Raw genomic sequence first — 21,304 nt, 5'->3', positions numbered from 1 at the left:
GTCAGACTCTAATAATATGTCAAATTCAGAAAATCGTAAGTTTTGACCAATTATGATGCTCTGACTTCAAACTCGATTTTCACGTCTTTGACCGTGCGCGACTTTAGGACCATTTTGTTGTAGCGGGTCACATTTTATTGTACACGAAGGTCACCTCAAGGTCAAAGGTCACAGGCAGGGGTCAATGAACTTTAAGGCCCAATGTTAAGTTTTTACAGCGCATTTCGATTATGGCTCACAACTTTTGATATGTATGTGCTTTTGTGGCCAAACTTGGATGGTAGATGTCCCTTGGGGAGTTCAAGGTCACCACAACTTCAAAGGTCACAAACACTGGTCAACAAACTTTTAGGGCCCAATGTTAAGTTTTTACGGCACGTTTCGATTATGGCTCATAACTTTTGATCCGTATGTCCGTTTGTGACCAAACTTGGATGGTAGATGTCCCTTGGGGATTTGAAGGTCATCACGAGGTCAAAGGTCACGGACACGAGTCAATGAACTTTTAGGGCCCAATGTTAAGTTTTTACGGCGCATTTTGATTATGGGTCATCTCACTTTTGATCCATAATTGATATGTCCATTTGTGACCGAACTTGGCTGGTAAATGTCCTTGGGGAGTTGAAGGTCACCACAAAGTCAAAGGTCGTAGGTGGGGTCAATGAACTTCCGGGATTTAGAAAAACATTAATTTCTTCTACACAAATGGGCGAGACACACTTTGGCACTTGCCTTGTTTACCTTCCAGGCTATTATAGATGCTGGCATTGTTCCCATGGCGATCACAGTTCTAAACAAAGGAGAGCCAGAAACGGCAAAGGATGCAGTGTGGCTCCTCAGGAACGTGGCCGTGGATGGAAATATTGACCAAATAAGGTAATTGGTTTCTCACTGTGATTGATGGCCTTTTGTGTTTCTGGTGTGGTGCTTTAGAAACGGTCAAAAAATTGGTCTTTGTAGGATTTGTTGAAGATTTGTTGCTCCTTACATAACTCTCTTGTAAGAGCATGATTATGTGTGAATATCACAGAATCCAACAATTTTTTGGTCTGTTTATTAAAGCTAACATAAAAGTGGATTTGCACTTTAATTGCCTCGTCAGTGGCCAATAGACTAAATCCAAACTCGAATCAAATTCATCTATTCCCTCATATTCACAATTAAATGTGCGTGTCTCTTGATTCACTGCAGCTTAGCATTGATATGACGAGCATATGTCTGCAATACACATTTATAAATGCATACATAAAGCAGGGCTGCACACTAACCGATTTTTTTCTACTGGTCTGACCTGTCAGTCGGGCCATTAGGTACCCATGTTTTCTATTTTTACTTGTCTACTCTTGGAAAAGTTACTGGTCTGACAGTGATTTTTACTGGTCCTGGACCGTCAGACCAGTGCCAGTGTGCAGCACATGCGTAAAGAAATTGCTTGCTTCCCTTGTGACTCAACAGGGAAAGTCGAGTACAAGTCACATGATCCTACATGCACTCTGAACCTGAATACTGTACCTGCCATATATTTAGTGAGTCTAGGTTTTTGTGAATCGGGACTTCTAGACAATTTTGCAAGTTGTCAATTTTGCGATTGTGGAGTCATTACTGATACCGATAAGTGCATGTGTGCAAGGCACATTCATGTCGAGATCAGAGGTAATATTTTCATGTGTTTTCGAGTTTGCTAATAGCACCCAACTGGTGAAATTCACGAAAATAAGAACCTCGCAAAATGTCTGGCGCATACAGTACTTTGTTATTTTTAGGGGTTGCTATATCTGCATGCCTTATAGGCTATAGCAAGAGTCCATTGTATGTTTTTATGAGGATGATGATCACATCAGTTTGATACCATGTAATATGAAAACTTGCTATATTAGTAGCTGTGAAACCATGAGTTAATTGTATGTCTTTGTGCTGAAGAGGATCACATCAGTTTGATTCAGTCACGTGATTCCTTATTTGCAAGCCTTGCAAGAGATGCCTGACTCTACAAAAGAAAAGCATCATAAAGATAGAAGACCTACAATGTAATTACATTTTACTCCTCACTCACTACTGTTAGGTACCTTGTGGATGTCGGCACCATCCCTGCCATTTGTGGTGTGCTGACTCCAGAACAAGTAGACTTCCTGAAACAGTCTCTGAAGAGCATTGAGGTATTCCTGCGCATCGGGCAAAATGATGCTGCCATGTCAGGCAAGCCGAATCGCAATGCCCAAATCATGACGGCTTGTGGAGGTAAGGTGGCTACTGCACATTTTCTTGATGCTACCAGTACATAAGAAAGTAATTTATACTATAGGTATTTAAAAAGTAGGAAATTTCACACCCATTCTGTATACAAGTTTACTTTTATGAAGGTAATGGGAGGGAAAACATTCAGAACAGTGAAGAAGTTCATGTAGATTAACAGTTTTTGCAATATGCAGTTTGTCATGTTTCTATGAATCAGTGATACCAGTAAACAATTGGGTGTGGAAATTAGACGTAATGACAATCTTGTTACCTCAAAATTCTCCCGTTTAATACGCACATGAAAATATTGATTGAATATACTTTTTTTTTTTAAAGTTTAGCAGTATTAGCTCTCATTCCTTTACAAATTCACATTTTGTTGAATAAATATAACATTATTTTATATGAAGGATACATCTTTTTTACAAATTCATGTAAAAAGAAGGGAATTATCGAAGGTTTTTTATGCCCATGAAAGGAAGACTTTTGAGGCTCATGACATTATCATGTCATCTAATTTGCATATGTCACCAACTGATATTTCTGCTCTGGGAAGCATGTCATAGATTTTTTTAAATTCATAATTTGTACTTGTTATGTTTTGCCAGAATCAGTAAAACTTTCACTAAGCTCTTTGTTTGGCTGTGCCAATTGTACAAAAGTCAGTTTAAGCATGGAGTAATCTTTTGCTGTAGTACATGAATCTTATTACAGAGGGAGGTTGTGTGCTCTAATCTCTGCAAATAAATCATCACAAAGTTTTGATTGTTGGTTACTGCCTTTATGATGTAACCCACACTCAAAACTTTTACATGCATATTTGTCCCCGCCGAACGAGTTCGAGCAGGGGACTATGAAACGGGCTCCGTACGTGTGTGTGTCTGTGTGTCCGTGTGTCCGTGTGTCCGTGTGTCCGTCCGTGTGTGCGTCCGTGTGTGATCAAAATCTTCAAATTGCTACTTCTCTGTCATTTATGAGCCAATTTTGATTCTGTTTGCTTTATATGATAGCACTACATGGGAGCTTTGAAACTTCTACACAGAATTTCAGTCGTGACCTTTGACCTTGACCTTTGACCTATATTGTACATTTTGCTACAAAATGCTACTTCTTCGCCATTTCTAACCCGATTTCGATTCTGTTTGCTTTATGTGATGGCACTAGGTGAGGGCTTCAAAACTTCTACACAGAATTTTGACCTTTGACTTCTTTGACCTTTGACCTTGATTTTTGACCTGTATTGTACATTTTGCTACAAAATGCTACTCCTTCGCCATTTCTTACCCGATTTCGATTCTGTTTGCTTTATGTGATGGCACTAGGTGAGGGCTTCAAAACTTCTACACAGAATTTTGACCTTTGACTTATTTGACCTTTGACCTTGATTTTTGACCTGTATTGTACATTTTGCTACAAAATGCTACTCCTTCGCCATTTCTTACCCGATTTCGATTCTGTTTGCTTTATGTGATGGCACTAGGTGAGGGCTTCAAAACTTCTACACAGAATTTTGACCTTTGACTTCTTTGACCTTTGACCTTAATTTTTTACCTACATTTTTTGTACATTTTGCTACAAAATGCTACTCCTTCGCCATTTCTTACCCGATTTTGATTCCGTTTGCTTTATGTGATGGCACTAGGTGAGCGCTTCAAAACTTCTACACAGAATTTTGACCTTTGACTTCTTTGACCTTTGACCTTGATTTTTGACCTATATTGAACATTTTGCTACAAAATGCTACTTCCGGCGGGGACATGTATTACGCACCGCGTAATTTCTACTTTTCCTTGTTTTTTTTTCCATCACTCCTTTCCTTGGCTTTCTCTGATACCGCATTTATGGGGGTTGCACATAAAGTACATGTATGCCATGGTTGTCAGAATACAACACGCAATTACATGTACATGTTCATGATATATTGCTTATTTCTAGCATGTGCTTGTGTGTTGTACCATTGGCAAAGCAGTGCTTGTCTCCAAATATTAATACCACATCTGATTATAAGTTGAAGATATTTGTTGGGATACATGGATTGGTCAGTAAAACATGACAAAGAAAAATAGATACAGTATTGAAAATAAAGAAATATGATGCAATTATTTAGAGAGTAATTATGCAAAATGTTAACCAATAATAATATGACTGTTGACAACCAAGAACAGAGTGTGGTCATAACAAGTTATGTGTGCTCATTCAGAGGAGTTTGGTTTGGCATGACATGCCAATCATGGTGCTTAAACTTTTTTTTCTGCTCTTTGCGTATGTGATGTATATGTTTGTAATACTGTATGTATAATGTTTGTATTTTCAACCTGTATGTGTGGACCCCTCTGAAAACCAGCCTTTGGCTGACGAGGGTCTTCCACCCCATGAGTGGAAAATAAAACTTGAATTGAATTGAACTGACATAATCTACCGTGTCAGGATCCATGCATGATCAGAGTGTTAGTGAGAGTTGAAATGTATTCTATTTGCCATCTTGTCTCTCCATCTATAGGCCTGGCCAAGCTTCAATCCCTCACCAAGTGTCAGGAGGAGGACATACAGCCACTACAGACGACCATTTCTGACCTCCTGTCTCGTTACTTTCAAAATCAGTAAACACTTTTCTCACGACAGCCGTGCTTTTATTTGTACGTGTTTTATGTCTTCTTTAAGTCTGCAAGTAAATTGTAGGACATTGTATTACATAGTTTGTGATCTTTTATTCAGACTGCTGTTCAAAACGCTTGACTAACTGTGCACTAACTATTTAACTATGCAATTGAACTGGCTGAACCTTTTGTGTGCTTTGAGTACCTATTGACATAGGACACTATGTAGTGTTGTAAATACTGTCCACATTCCTTGGTGTAGATAGGGTTAAAGCTTGATGTTTGAGTTGACTGCAACAGAGTTAAATTATACAAATTGAATGTTAACAGTTTTGTCAATATTAGAGATTGAATTAAAAAAGTTACAGAATTTTAACATTTCATGTTTTATGGAAAAGTGAAATTGGGTACAGCCACATATACGTATCTTTCTTTACAATGTTTTGAATCATCCTATAAAAAGATTCTTCTCGCAATGTGCCACTTGATATAGAAATTACGCTCTTGTTAGCTCCCAACTCCTGAACGCTGTGTACCATCGCTATTTTTCCCTTCTCTTCTATTCTCTCTTTTTTTCCTATTTGGGTACCCCCTTATTCTCGTCCCTTTTTCGTCCTTTTATATTCCACATTGTGTTGTCCTTTTGGTCAAATGATATTTAAAATACCTTATTTTATTTATTCTATGTGCATGTGTTCTGTTTCTTTAATCAAAAAAAAAAAAAAAAAGAACTGTTACAAGCCATGATGTTTTGAAGCTTATGTCCAAGTCAAGTGATTCGCTTATTGACGACAGTCTCCTCCACCTGTATACTTAAAGATTTGTCATGAAATATATGTATTAATCACATGATTATACAAGGTGTAACTAAAAAGTAACTGAAAACATTTTCCACTTTTGATCCTTAATAGTTGAAAACTATACTATATCAGATGACACTGTCATTGATGTGAGTAATAGCTGAATAGCGTACAATTTAGTTTGAGGTGATTTAACTATGAGAGCATGAATCAGTTTCTTTAAATTCATGGTTAATTCTAAAATTAAAGGGACTGTACAGTACTGGTTGAGGTGAGGATTCAGCTTGTAACGTTTTGTGAGATATTTAGAAACCACTCTATGAAATATTAAAGAGCATACAATTCTAAGGGGAATCAAAAGTTTATCTGATGAAAGTCGGTTTTGAAATGACTGAGATATCTAAAAACAAGGTGAAACAAAGAGATCGTGGCCTCTCAATTTTATTATGATTGCTTTTTTTTAATATCTCAGCCATTTCAAGGCCAATTTTCATCACATAAATGGTGAATCCTTCTTGAAATTACTTGCTCTTTTGTATTTCATAAGAGGTTTTTCATTATCTCACCAAAAAATGTTATGAACCTGAATCCTCACCTCAACCAGTACTGTGCAGTTCCTTTAAGTTCTAGATTTTGGTCAAAAGTACAAAATCAAGTTTTGTACAGAGGGATGAAAATAGAGCAAAAATTTTGATTTACCAAAATAAAAATTGTAATCAAAAAATCATTGTGGAAATCTGTACAAGAAAATTTGCTCACAACCGTCATGGCGTACAATTTATGAAATTTCCATCGGACTAAAGCCATTTCCGTACATGGATAAGAAAAGATAAAGAAATGCACTCTTTCTTCATTTTTTTCACTGTAATGTATCTGTATATTGTTTGTTCCTATGTAGTGAAAATTCAATATGTACAGGGATGAAAACAATCACAAGGTATCTGGTACAATTGGAGTGCCCTGTTTGATTTCACTGTGTATACTAGTCAATGTCGATTCACGTACAGTACATGGAGTAGAAATTGCATCAGATAGTTTATTCTAGCCATCTCTTTCAGTGGCGGATCCAGAGGGGGTGCACCGGGCACATGCCCCCCTTTATTTGTTTGAAAACAAAAGAAATAAAAAGAAAAAGAAATGAGGTGAAACCCCAAAGTAGCAACAGAAATATTCTGTGCCCCCCCCCCCCCCCCTTTACGGAATTCCTGGATCGGCCCCTGTTTTTGTATCCAGTCTGATAAATCAGGAGGATTACTGACAAAGGTTGGCTGAATATGAATCTCTCTTCTCAGGAGCACCAGCTGTCTTCTACCTCAGAACTATACAGAGCAAATGAACGAGGCTGGCTTGCCATTAATTCGTTCTCATGCATCGCATTTCATTTGTTTACATAAAAGGGGTTGATTACTCACACTCGCACAGATAGAGCAAGCTTACCAAGAGATTGGAGAAATCGCTTCATATGATGTATGTGGATAAAATCTACTCCACAATCGAACAATCATGTGTGCATTTATGAAATTCTCTTAAAGACCAGGGAATTTTTGGTGCAACATTTCATTTGTGTTCCAGTAATCTAGTGCTGCCATGCTGTTGACCCTGCATTGCACCAGTTTATGTAGCTGCTCACTGGAGCTTGTATGGACTACAGGTAATAAAATTTTGTGTACACCCAAGTTGTACAAATTGCAATTTCACTCCTTCTGTACTAAGGATGGATTCATCTTGTGCTTGTTCAATGTTGAAAGGAATCGGACCTGTTTGACAGCTGTTACATTAGATATCTTGTTATATTCATCCTTGTTATAAATGAGGTTCCACTGAATGAAATATATATTTCTATATCTATAATGTTTAAAAACATATTATTGCCCATGTATGTGCTGCTTATCTATAAATGTATATATTTTTTCTACGTGTATATAAATCTAAAAGCAGATGAAGAATGCATACAACTGTTCAATGATCCTTGTATCAAAATGTCATGAAGTCTCAGGAACACAGAAAAAGCCGAAGGGTATGTTTATTCAGAGCTATGACCCAATGAAGACCCTACTTCCAGTTAAAGTACATTGACTAATTAAGCCTACAGTAATTTTCACATATATACAGAGCACTTTCCTTATGATGTACACAAAAAGAACAAAGTTTTGTTACAACAAAGTAGAAATTCTGTTCCCAAAATTATTATATCTGCAAATGCTTTACTGTTGGACTATAGCAAATTTCAATACAGCATACAACGAAAGAAAACTGCCAGTCTTAAGGACTTCTTTATAACAGGAAATATGAATTGGATGTTACAAATACATATACATTACAACAACAACAAAAATGAACCCAGGACAGAAGTTGAAAAGAAAGAGTAGAAAATAAATGAGCGATTAAACATATACAGTCTGTAGATGACGATTGTGTAAATCGTGTGTGATACAATGTATTTCGTAATAATGGGTTACATTAAATTCATTGTGATTTCAATTTGTATTTGTGGATTATGATTTTTTTTTTGTCTTCACTTGAATATAATGTGTAATTTAATAGTATTTTTGTGTGTATATGTGTGTCTGTGTGTTTATGTGCATGTGTGTTGGTGTATATGTTTGTTTTTATGCAATAAATTGTTTTTTATGATTGAACTATGCCTATACAGTACACCATGTATCCCCACATGCATAATGTAGTTGCTTTCCTATAGTCAGCATAGGCCTAGAGTGAAGAGCTCTGAAGAAGATTCACACATGTAAGTTTCATGGTGTTTTCATCCCCTTTTGGTATATCGATTCAGTCCAATTAAAGGCCCACAAGCTCCTGGAACTGACGTCTCCTAAGATCTCTATCGGTGTAGACCCCCCTTGGACCCACCAAACACGTTCATAACCAGTAAAGAACCCCACCGTGCAACAATGTTCAGACATGACATGCGTGATATATATATGTGTATATATATATATATATATATAAATGACTATATACAGTATATATATACATGTATATATATATATATATATATATATATATATATATATATATATAAAATGAATAACAGCAATAGGTTTCTGCTCGGAGTCCAAGAAAGTATTAATTCACAACAGTAGTTCAATATGAAAACTCCGTGAGAGACGTAGTTTTCATATTGAACTACTGTTGTTAATCAGTATATATTATATATCAGTTATACTTATTCTTTTAGATACTGCATTCTGCAGATTTGAATTGGGAGGTGTCGTTCCCGCTGTTGCTGTCGAACTCATCATCCCCTACCCTTGTCAGAAACACGCGTGCACAATGTACAAATACTGTAGGCCTAGTGCCTTTGAGATAAAAAATGTCATCAAAATATTGGAGCGTTAATGGTCGCTATATATATACTGGAGATATTTTACACTAAGATGTAAAACCATACTGTGAGTAGGCCTACTTCGTGTGTCCATCTTATATATTGGTTCAGGTCGGAACAAAATCATATCATCCGTATAAGAAATACGTATTTTGTTATACATGATGTTGCAGAACATGTTGTCGGACACGAAATTTGCATTCCCCAAAATGTTAACATTAGACATTTTGAGAGACGTGATTACCAACGATTGGAATGAATCTCTTTATTGTATACAGCACATAATCATAAAAAGCTCGCACGCATACCAAACATGGAAGACGACCTGTTCAATTTGAAGTATATTTTCAAATATATTTTTAGTGTTATAAGGTCTTCTTTGTTCAGGGTAGCCTCTTCATCAGTGTTGCTACTATGTTCTACCAGAAGGCCCTGCCATTACCCTATATCAGGGCCGGCGCAGCGTTTTCAAAAGTAAGGGGGCCCACTTCCGGGTTTCATGAGCTAACAAGCAAAAAAAAAAACGAAAAAGAAGAAAAAAAGAAAGGTTCTCAGCTCATCTCTCCCCGTTCACTTCCGGGTTTCTCCAGCTGACAAGCAAAAAAAAAAGGTCCTCAGCTCATTCTCTCCCCTTCCATTTCCAGGTGTTTTCACCTGACAAGCAAAAAAAAAAAAATAAAAACAAGGAAAAGTAGAAATTACGCGGTGCGTAATATATGTCCCCGCCGGAAGTAGCATTTAGTAGCAAAATGTACAATATAGGTAAAAAGATCAAGGTCAAAGGTCAACATTCTGTGTAGAAGTTTTGAAGCCCTCACCTAGTGCCATCACATATTAAAGCAAACGGAATCGAAATCGGGTTAGAAATGGCGAAGGAGTAGCATTTTGTAGCCAATGTACAATATAGGTTAAAAAATCAAGGTCAAAGGTCAAAGAAGTCAAAGGTCAAAATTCTGTGTAGAAGTTTTGAAGCCCTCACCTAGTGCCATCACATAAAGCAAACAGAATAGAAATAGGGTTAGAAATGGCGAAGGAGTAGCATTTGGTAGCAAAATGTACGATACAGGTCAAAAATCAAGGTCAGAGGTCAAAGAAGTCAAAGGTCAAAATTCTGTGTAGAAGTTTTGAAGCCCTCACCTAGTGCCATCACTTAAAGCAAATGGAATTGAAATCGGGTTACAAATGGCGAAGGAGTAGCATTTTGTAGCCAATGTACAATATAGGTCAAAAATCAAGGTCAAAGGTCAAAGAAGTCAAAGGTCAAAATTCGGTGTAGAAGTTTTGAAGCCCTTACCTAGTGCCATCACATAAAGCAAACGGAATCAAAATCGGGTTAGAAATGGCGAAGGAGTAGCATTTTGAAGCAAAATGTACAATATAGGTCAAAGGTCAAGGTCAAAGGTCACAACTGAAATTCTGTGTGGAAGTATCAAAGCTCCCATGTAGTGCTATCATACAAAGCAAACAGAATCAAAATCGGGTTAGAAATGGCGAAGGGGTAGCATTTTGAAGCAAAATGTACAATATAGGTCAAAGGTCAAGGTCAAAGGTCACAACTGAAATTCTGTGTAGAAGTTTCAAAGCTCCCATGTAATGCTATCATATAAAGCAAACAGAATCAAAATTGGTTTACAAATGACAGAGAAATAGCAAATTGAACATTTTGATCACACACGGACGCACAGACGGACGGACGGACACAGAGACACACACACGTACGGAGCCCGTTTCATAGTCCCCTGCTCGAACTCGTTCGGCGGGGACAATAAAAAGGTCTTCAGAGAAAAAAACATATAACCTTATCGCCGCCATACTTCAAGATCTCTATTTCTATTTTAGTGCCACTTACCTACTTCCGGGTTAAAATAAGTGTGGGGGCCCAAAGTGATGTCACCTTATGTATTCCTTTGTATGATGCACAAAAAGTGTGGGGGCCCGAGCCCCCACGTCCCCCACGGCTGCGCCGGCCATGTATTATTTACACCTGGGTCTAGAGGGACATTGTGGGTAAAAACACTTTGTCCAAGGACGTAAACACTGGGCACTGCTGGGCGGGAATCGAACTCGGGTCCTCCGTAATGGGGGAAGTGGGATCGGGAGTCTTATCCACTACATATGCCACGTCCAGCGCTCCCACATGTTCACCATTTAACGATGATATTTTGCATTTTGATTGAATGTTTAGTTCCTTGTAATATTTTGAGTATCTATTCGACGTATATTTGTAATGAAATTTGTTTTCTTTTTAGATCTTAAAAAGATGTGATTAGTGTCCATAGTGAACGTAAAACAAAACCAGATATTCATTTTACCATAATGTATTTATGCATAACTTGGACAAATAAAGGAATGAAATGAAATGAAATGAAATGAAATAAAATGAAGTGAAATGAAATAACTCGATGCGTCTGAAAGTGGCGTCATGCACCTTCCTAGCCTTAGTGCAAACACTAATTGAGTACTCGCTAGAGCTCAATGTGTATCATGCATCAAAATGTAAATATGTCGTGTTTGTGCTTGCCCGTGAGTGCACATACTTTATGTTTTCAGTATCTGATCTCTTTATATAATTGTTTCTCGGTTAGATGGTATTAAAGACCTAAAAAGCACGTGGGTATAGTTTCAATGAACATTTGCAAACTTTTTTTTCTTTTTCTTTTTATTCTATATACAAGCACTATGAATTCTTGTGGTATTTATTAGTCACCTGGAAATGTGATGCTGATTTAGTCCACACTGTTATTTCATTTTTCATTTCAATTCATTTTCATATTTCTCACATATAGCACAAAAAGTATATTAATACGAAAACTACACAAATATAAATCAGATGAAACTTCACCGGAATGTACAAAAGTTTGTCTTGGTATAAACACAAGGTCTGGGTCTTGCATGCATGAGAGTTGAGCTATAGTCATAATGCGAGAAATGATGGGACCTGCGTAAAAGCAAGCTTGTACAGCCGCAGGTCCCGTGATAAATCAGATTAGACAAGTTGTCATGACAAGACAGGTTGTCATAATAGTGCAACCCTAGCCTGGTGAACATTGCTCCGACGTGTCACAGGCCAAGAAGTCGTCTTCTTTAGGAATCCTCTGTGTGCCACAATAATAACCTCTCCATAAAGGTTTATGTGTGAAATTTGTGCACATTTAACTCATTGGCCTAAAAAGGGTTCTTTAACATCAGTTACGTCCTATAAATATGACCAGTAGCTGGAAAATCTGGTTTTCCTATACGTGTGAACCGATAACAAATTGATGAAATGAATTGTCTGCTGAATCTTAACGCTCATGCTGAATTATCTTTAAAGCCATGTATGATGGATGGGCTTAATCTCTGGTACCAGCTAGACTAGCAAATATTGACCTACGCGACAGTGATGCATTTCGGGAGAAATCTCGACAGTAGGCCCTTAAATGGTCGCTCAAAGAGGCCGTGGCAGAGTGGAATAGTTTGCCCGTACAGATCACTCCACTTTGCCCAAGTAAATAAGATGACATGATATAATTACTATGTATAATCTTATTTTGTCTTTTCTCAAAGTTAGGCAAAATGATGAGAGATTACAAGCGTATAAACAATGGAGTTGGTCTGAATAAGCTATATATTTCTGAAAGTCATCATTTCTGCATCTTGTGGTCATATTTCTTATTGAAAAAAAAAAACTGTCACCAGTCTCTCCTGCAGTGTGGCAGTTTAACATACCAACGGAAAAAAAATATATATTGTTTCCGTAAGGGAAACAGCGAGATTTGACACCCGAAGCAATTTGTACGTGGTTACGAATCACAAAATGTACACTCTGTCACCAGTAGTTGCAGACTTTTCCATAATATAAGCTGATCCAGCTCTTTAGTTCTTATGAATCAAATTGAAATTACATGAAAATGAAAATGAGACATTTCAATGACATTGAATTTTAAGGTGGAAAATGAGCAAAGAAAATGGGATTCCATTGGGATTCGAACCCGAGACCTATATGGATTGCTAGCCCGGTGCTCTACTGATTGAGCTATATAGAAAGCCCTAGTTCAGTGTTCGTCCCAGAAACCCTGAATGCTCAATGCTCGAAATACATTGAAATTTAGCATTGAATTTGATTAGATAATTGTTATGTTATCACACTGTACCTGTATCATAAAAACCTTATCACACACACAAACACACACACACACACACACACACACACACACACACACACACACACACAAACTTGTATCGGCATGCAAACCGATGACTCGGGGAAAAAGATTCTATTGAATTACCTCACAACTTCCATTGACGGAATAAACCGCATTGATTGTTGACAACTGATGACCTATTGAATTCCAAGTGGTGACGGTTTGTTCTCTTTGTTAGAGGTCACCAGTTAGAATACCAATACATGTACACACGCACACACACACACACACACACACACACACACACACACACACTCATACAAAATTTATATATCTATATGAATATCATCATCACATTGCTGACAAACGTTTCAGATATACTTGAAGACTATAATGGTTTGCTCGATTTACTCTAATACATGTAACCGCTGGACAACATAATTGTGATAATTACATATAACTGATACGATTTCTTGACATACACGCTTAGAGATCGTAGGCTGTTTTACACAATCATTATCTTTATGCACATGGGACACTGTCCCAAAATTGAGCAAAGATGGACACACAATAAACAAAATGTTCAAATTCGGCTCTGATCAGAATAAACTTCGGGTCATTCAGGAGGGCGTTTTGTGCCATCGTATTACCACCGGAGGAGTTTCTCGGGCTCCGGCAGTAACTCGATCTGTGAGCGGGAGAAGAACTTTGACAAGCCAAGACATAGCCCTAAGATCTCTCGAAGGTTATTTATGATAAGGATCAGAGGACAAGTCCCCCTTCATAGACATTGGATGTGGAATGAGTGAATGCAGCGATATTAGTAGAACACATCAGTTAAGTTTGAGGAAAATTGGACAATCCGTTCCAATATCGAATGAATTTTTGAAGTTTCTGTTCAGTCACTGCTGGATGAGAAGACTACTGCAGCTTGTAACGCCACCTTTGAAGAACAATGTAAAGAAAATGTAAAGAAAATTCAGCATAATTATTTTCACTTTTCTCGTATAATAAAAGACACTTTATTTGCCTCTTTCAGAAAACAGGGGAACAACCTAGAGCTGTTTAACCTTCTAGTATAGTTCGAGTGTCATATTGTAACTCTGTTACTTTAACCACGTTCGGAGCCAATTTTGTGCGAATTTGAAAACTCAATATTCGTATGGCCATCTTGTGTCAATTTCGGCACAGCCTGACGCCATTAGAGGTACATGGCACGTACAATACGTACTGCCGTCATTTTATAAGCAAAGTTCCGCAAAAGGTCTACATCATAGTCATATAGGCCTACCTTGTAGATACTTGACGGACGTTTGTATGGCTAATTACACATTATAACTTTGTACTCGATATATTCTGTGCTCATTTTAAAAGTATTGGCATGTTTATGTCACAATTTTATTCAGTGTTACCTGCACAAAAACCAAGCTCTTAATTCCTTCACTCCATAGCAGAAATATTTATCCATTCAGTCTGGTAAAGGGTATTTACATCGTTTTGATTTCTTGCTAACACCATAGATAGTGAGATGGAGAGAGAAAGAAAAAAAAATGATTACTAACACGTCCCTTTTACCACTTGATCGATAGAGTAGGGCTATAAATCATGTTTGTGCTGACAACGACACGACGCGATTTGCAGAATAATTTGTTCGTCGTATTCTGTCATAATGAACTACATGCCTTCACGGGTATTCAAGTCGTTATGTTCATTTATTTGTTTATTTCACAATTGTTTCATCGAGAACGAACGCATGGTGATCCAGCAACCCGCATTACGTTCTAGAGTTTTGGGAACAATCCCGATGAAGTGGTCAAACGCACCAAATCGGCTGACATACTCAGGTGGTGATCAGGCCCACGGGTCACTGTCACTACATGTATTTTCCCTGCAACGGCAGACCAGGTGGAGACTGTTGAAGAGTCAGTCACTACCGGAAGTTTGGACAAGAGGCGAGATGGCGACTATGTGCCGATATGGTGTATAGGCGTGGTTCAATCACGACAAACAGTCGCCAAAATCAATTGAGAAAAAAAGTCATCGCGTAAAAACATACATACGAACGGAAACACTCACATGCACACACACACACACACACACACACACACATCATTCTCGTATTGTCAAGGTATCTTTTCTTGGACATCTTTGAAAGCGTTGAACGTTGAAAACGCATAATTCTATATGCGTCAAGGGGTTCATCATTGGATTTATGCATTATAAGGAAAACGCGCCATTTCATGTTCGTCACATTCACAGTCGTCATCTCGATGACTGTTTCACAGATATAGATAACTGAGCAATATTTCCATTTACCTAAACCTACAGTAGGCATTTCCTGACAAGATCTCTATATTGTATTGTGAATAAATAAAAGATGGATTATCGTAGTACAATGTACCAGGGAAGTGGTAGTGCCTTCCCCAATTGCCAAGAATCTGGACAAGCTTTTATACATTGGTTATAATAATGATGACGTTTTTATTTCTAATATCTTCCTCTGAGGACATAACTTGCCGAGACAAGATGAGTTTTTATCATTCTAAGGCAAGATACCAAGCTTTAAACTAGTCCAATGATCAGCAGCAAAGTCATTTTGTATGCTAAATGTTATATTTTCGAATTGAGGTACGATGAACATCGTGTCTTCTTGGTCAAACGTAGTTCAGTGCATATGGTGGGAGAGTAAAATTACCATCTCTAAAAATCGCCATCACTTCGCGGATAGTTTCGTTTATCGCAGTCTTGTGCTCCTCAGTAAATGGATCGAATGCCGTCCCGTTTGGTCGGGTCCTCTTGAAGTTCCCCGTCGCATGATCCACGGTACACTTGAGGCGACGTTCCAGGTTCGGACTGGCGATGCCGAGAAAGGACACGATCCGGCCAAGCTGAGTCGCCAAGTCGGTGACGAGATGCTCGTAGTGCACAACCATGACTCTAGGCCCGAAGCGAGCCAGAGCGTCCGTTGTGATCTTACTCCACCACAGATGTTCTTTCAAGACATATCCATCCCATTCTGAGGACAGAGGGAAGGGATAGGTGAGGAGTATATAGATACAAAATAGAGACATACACTGCAATTTAGTTTGTAAAACTCCTCGCCCTGGGGTTGTTGTTTTGTTTTGTTTTGTTTTGTTTTGTTTTGTTTTGGTTTGGTTTGTGTGGTGATATCACTACTTTCATGCGTGGAAGATAAACGCTTCTGCGTCAGTTGCTGACAAAAGAGCGACAATAATCCAATGAAATTAATTGTTATCACATTAATTGCACCTCTTTTGGCAACGGTAATTCGACTTGGAAATGCTGCTAAAAGGAAATACCATCCTGACATTATTTTGCTTCGTATGAAAACAAAGACAGAGACGTAAATCATTGAAAATTATGGGATATAATATGTTACTGTTAAATGATATAATACATGTATATACATAACTGGAGTGTACTAACGTTATAATGAACGCGATTATAACGAAATTTCAATACATGCATAACGAAAGAAAACTGCCAGTTCCTAGGACTTCATTATAACTTATAGCGGGAGTCAAGAGTTGGCGGCAACCACTGATTTCGTCAGAGAACGAGAAGAATGACAATCACGTGCGCATATATAGATCGAAAAGCCCTCATCAAAATGATCACCAGGCTAGCTACTGACAACACACCACCATCACTTTTTGTAATTATTTAATGTATATAGTTCATTATCACGTTCTCTATTTTTTTCCAACCTGGAGTCCTGAAGGTCTCCTCAGCAGCATGGCCGATGTGTCCTTTCCCTTTTTGCCGATTCCATTCAGCCACAAGGGCGTCGTACGGATTTCGAAGCAGCAAAATGCCACCTTTCCAGTCCAAATACTCGTACCTGCTATAAAACCAGTGCATCTTCACCACCAACGTGCATCCGCAATCCGCCGGTTCACACTCTCCCAAAAAGCCTGCAAACCAACGTAAAGTTGTTGAAGCTCGGTATAAAGAAATCCTTATTGTTATCATTAATATTATTATCATTATAACTGTTATTGTTATTGAGAGTCACCAGAATAATTATCATTAATAAAATGATATGATACTTTGGTCGATAACGTAGAATCTACAACTAACTTCCTGACACTTACCTGGCAAAATTATGGCGACTTACCGAAGTTACCACAATTCTGTATTAATTTGAAATGCTTCATTCCCATTGATTCCATGATAAACAATATGTACAGATTTCGTGTGAATAACTATTTCCGGAAAACATCTGAAAACTCGATTTTGAGAATTCAAAACTATCTCATTCCATGTCTGAATGACATACAATTCGATACGATTCCCACCTCTCTTCGTAGTGTTTCACATCACCCTATATTGGAGTAGGGCTCCATTTCAACTTACCACCATTCAACAAACTCCGATCGCAGAATACGCTGCCTGTGTAGACCCCCGTTGCCCTCTCGATCAGGTAGCGTAACCACGTGTTGCCAGACCCAGGGAAACTTGCTAACCCCAGTAGTGGCAGCGTACTATTCTCAGCCAGCGAGGCACGTTCGCAAACAGACTGAGGAACCCTCGTCGTCTGAACAGTCTTTTGGGAAACATCTGTAACACATTCATGTTCACGAAAGAAGAATGATGTACACTGTGAAACTGTGGAGGCTATCTATATTTACATGGAGAGAATCAATGGACTAAATATCTCATCCAGGGGCGGATCCAGGAATTTCGTAAAGGGGGGGGGGGGGGGGGGGCGCAAAGAATTGTTGATGCTACTTCCGGGTTTCATCTCATTTTGTTCTTTTTATTTCTCTTGTTTTAAGTGGATCCACCACTGTCATCTAAAGCGGTGACGGGGGGGGGGGTGCGGTTGTTACCACCAATCATAGTGCTGGTGATTACAGGCATACTTTGGAACAACGTATATTGAATTTGAATTTACACCGAATTTATTTTTCATATTTTACAACATCAAAATACAATATCATATATGAATTAACGCCGGGACAATATTTACATCTGTAGACGATGACGAAAATCTTTAAAATTTTATAACTGACTACAAAATGTGTACAATGACGTTTATAAGCAAATAATTTATTAACACAAAGTTATGTCTGAAAAAATGACAGAACCAATAAGGAAGGGGTAACTCCCCCGCCTATTCGGTATGGTTTGTGTTATTTTTTCGAAATACGTGTAGGTAGGCCTATATGTATCAAAATAACATCAGCAGAACTTCAATACTCTTGCACCTCGCCTCTGGAAACATCTTCAGTCAAACATCCGTACTGTACCCTCGCTTTCAACGTAAAGGAGATACCACATTAAGACTTACGGTATTCATTTAAATTTATTGGTTTTTCCTCTCCTATCTTTCTGTAAAGCACCGCGTTATTAATTTGAATTACTAGTAGCAATTATCATTAGTAAAAACACATCCGTGAGAGTTTGATGAAAATCGGACAATCCGTTCAAAAGTTATGAATTTTTGAACTTTCTGCTCAGTCACAGCTTGTGATGTCATATGTGTAGACCGATACTAAGAAACTAAAAAGAAAGTTCAACATATTTTAACTTTTCTCGCATGATAAAAAGAACACTTGACTTGCCTCTCTCAAAAGGCAGGGGGAACAATATTACCCTTTACATACGTCAGGACAAGTCAAGGAAATGCGCACTTCTGTTGTTGTTGTTTTTTTCAAAAATGAAATTCTGTGAAATTCATACGATTCAAACAGCCCATGAGTTTGACACTATGGCACACGGGACCGACACATTAAGCCGGGAAGCCCCCTGAGATGTCGAAGTGGTGGGCTCTTTTTACATGAACAGTGTCGAACTGATTTTTGGGTTGTATAACTCGTGTGACTCATGGACCTTTTTTTTTTCAATGTCGAACTCGTGGGCTGCATAACTTCAGCAATGACCCAGAAACAATGAGATCGTAATAAAAGGCGGGTCCCATCTTTTTATTAGGACCATTTTGTTTTTTGTACCTCGGCTATTTCAGAACCAATTTTATGTAAAAAAGGCTTTGAATTTCTCTTAGAATTGTACATGTATGGTGCTCTTTAATATTTCATATGAAATGTTTCTAATCATCTTGTGAAAAGTTAAAACCCGAATCCCAAATTCTACCAAAACGATATAAGCAATCCCTTTAAATTCCTTTCACCATGACGCGCAATCTTTATTGTTGCACACAAGGAAAATTAGTGTGTGTATAAGTACACACACACACACACATATATATATATATATATGAAATTGCATTATATATTATATGACACATCAGGTTATTCATATAATAATTATTCTGTTGGTAGGTCCTGACGAAGGCCTAATGACGGGCCGAAAGCTTGACAAATAAAAGGGAGACTAAGATCGAGAGCAACGTCCCGCCTCAGTCCAATTTCTTTCAATATATATATATATATATATATATATATATATATATACTAATATATATATATATATATATATATATATTTATTTATTTATTTATTTATATAATAGTGGGATGATGCAAATATTTTTACCGAATATATAAGTTGGCCATAAAATGAATGTTATTACATGTATCAATTTATCAGTTAAAGGGATGGTACAGTATTGGTGGAAATGAGAATTGAGCCTTTATTTTTTTGCGAGATACCAAGAACAAAGAAAACACTTGAAATAGTAAAGAGCATACCATTTTTTAGGGGAATTCAAAGTTTATTTGATGAAAATCGGGTTTGGAATGACTGAAACATCCAAAAACAAAGTAAAACAAAGCCATCGTAATAAAAGGTGGGTCCCACACTTTATTAGAATCACTCTGTTTTGGATATCTCAGTCATTTAAAAACCAATTTTCATCAAATAAACGTTGAGTTCCTCATGGAATTACATGCTCTGTCATATTTCATAAGAGGTTTCTCATTGTCTCACCAAAAACATGTTAGAAACCCGAAATTAGGTCTCAACCAAAACTATACGATCCCTTTGAGGTTCAATATCAAAATCACTAACCACTGACGATGGGAGTCTCAAGGGTTGTTTTCACGTTGTGTGGAAACCAGGGTGCTCTGTCGACATCGGATGCCCCGGTTGGTTCCTTCACCATTCGCATAATCACCTTTCGATACCAAATCGATGGTACACGGTAATCCGTCGAGAATTCAAGCAAACATACAACAATAATCACCAGGGAACTCATTAAGAAGAGCAGCATATTGTTACGAAACGCTTTCATTGTCGCGTCTGATATCATCGCTTACAGATCCTCTAATATTGGCGTCGACTCACTGACAGTATAGACCAGTTCGTAACTCAACTTTGCGCATGAGCAGAAAAAGGTCATTTGTACCAACAGGCATTTTGGTTTATTAATTCACTAACATAAGTATCTGTGATGTGATGATTATTCATGTGATCCTTGTCTGAATAGTGCTTGCCAGCACATCCACCTGATGTGCTTTCCAGCACATCCAGCCTGGTATTTGGCAATATCAAGAGAAAAGGGTTGTTATTGCATTCCATACGAAACAATGAATTAGATGTCTGCTAAAGTGTCCACTGACAGACTATTCTGGTCACCTGTTCTAAACACAAGCTCATGCTTTGTTTGAACACGAATTCCATAAATTGGTATGTCGGGCAAGCTTATGCATTATACCGCTTTAAAATGAGTGAAGTGCCTAACCAACTGAGAAAAAAGAAAGGTCATTTGCACCAAGGTGTACATGAGCTAATTACGAACTGGCTCTACAGACGTCGGCAGCTGCTGGTATCATGACGTCAACAATAATATTTCCAACTTTTTTTTTCTCTCTCTCTCTCTCCCTCGGTAAACAAAATGACGAGGTCGCCAATTATAACACAATCAATTTTTTTCCTTCAGCAGCCAACAACAATCTCATAGAGACTTTGGAGAATTTGCCTAAAATGAATTGTGTGTGTACCTTCAGTGAATACCGAAATATTAGAAGAGCATATCAATGAAGGCTCACTTATTAGAAATTAAAAAAACAGACAATCTCTTCAAACAAAGTTGTGAATTTTGATAGTTTAGATAAAATCATACCCAGAAATGAAATTACTCAGAAATCATAGAAAGGAGGCTAAATAAAACATTTCGTTATGTCTCAGTATTTGAATAATAACACCGACATTTACAATGAATTTCATGTAGTGATGTAGTGATGGCATGATGAAAAAGCATCATGTGGTTTCAACTCCTTTACTA

At 37.8% G+C, this 21,304-nt stretch overlaps 2 protein-coding genes across 2 annotated transcripts; one reads left to right on the top strand and one right to left on the bottom strand.

Moving 5' to 3' along the window:
* The first annotated feature begins 775 nt into the window (after positions 1-775).
* On the top strand, positions 776-4,839 carry LOC139739135 (uncharacterized). Its single transcript, XM_071649753.1, has 3 exons — positions 776-876; positions 2,063-2,238; positions 4,736-4,839. The coding sequence occupies exons 1-3, from the start codon at positions 776-778 to the stop codon at positions 4,837-4,839; spliced, it is 381 nt and encodes a 126-aa protein (XP_071505854.1).
* Positions 4,840-15,750: 10,911 nt separating this feature from the next.
* Positions 15,751-20,188, bottom strand: LOC139739120 (sialate:O-sulfotransferase 2-like). Its single transcript, XM_071649739.1, has 4 exons — positions 20,089-20,188; positions 17,474-17,677; positions 16,825-17,031; positions 15,751-16,112 (listed from the first exon to the last, which is right to left on the bottom strand). The coding sequence occupies exons 1-4, from the start codon at positions 20,186-20,188 to the stop codon at positions 15,751-15,753; spliced, it is 873 nt and encodes a 290-aa protein (XP_071505840.1).
* Between the last annotated feature and the right edge of the window lie 1,116 nt (positions 20,189-21,304).

This window comes from Diadema antillarum, unplaced genomic scaffold (assembly GCF_040938485.1).
Source record: "Diadema antillarum isolate AM-2024a unplaced genomic scaffold, OU_Dant_1.0 seq00000783_RagTag, whole genome shotgun sequence".
Classification (NCBI taxonomy): Eukaryota; Metazoa; Echinodermata; class Echinoidea; order Diadematoida; family Diadematidae; genus Diadema; species Diadema antillarum.
Note: the sequence above shows the minus strand (reverse complement) of the source record. Positions and strands in the feature narration are given on the sequence as shown.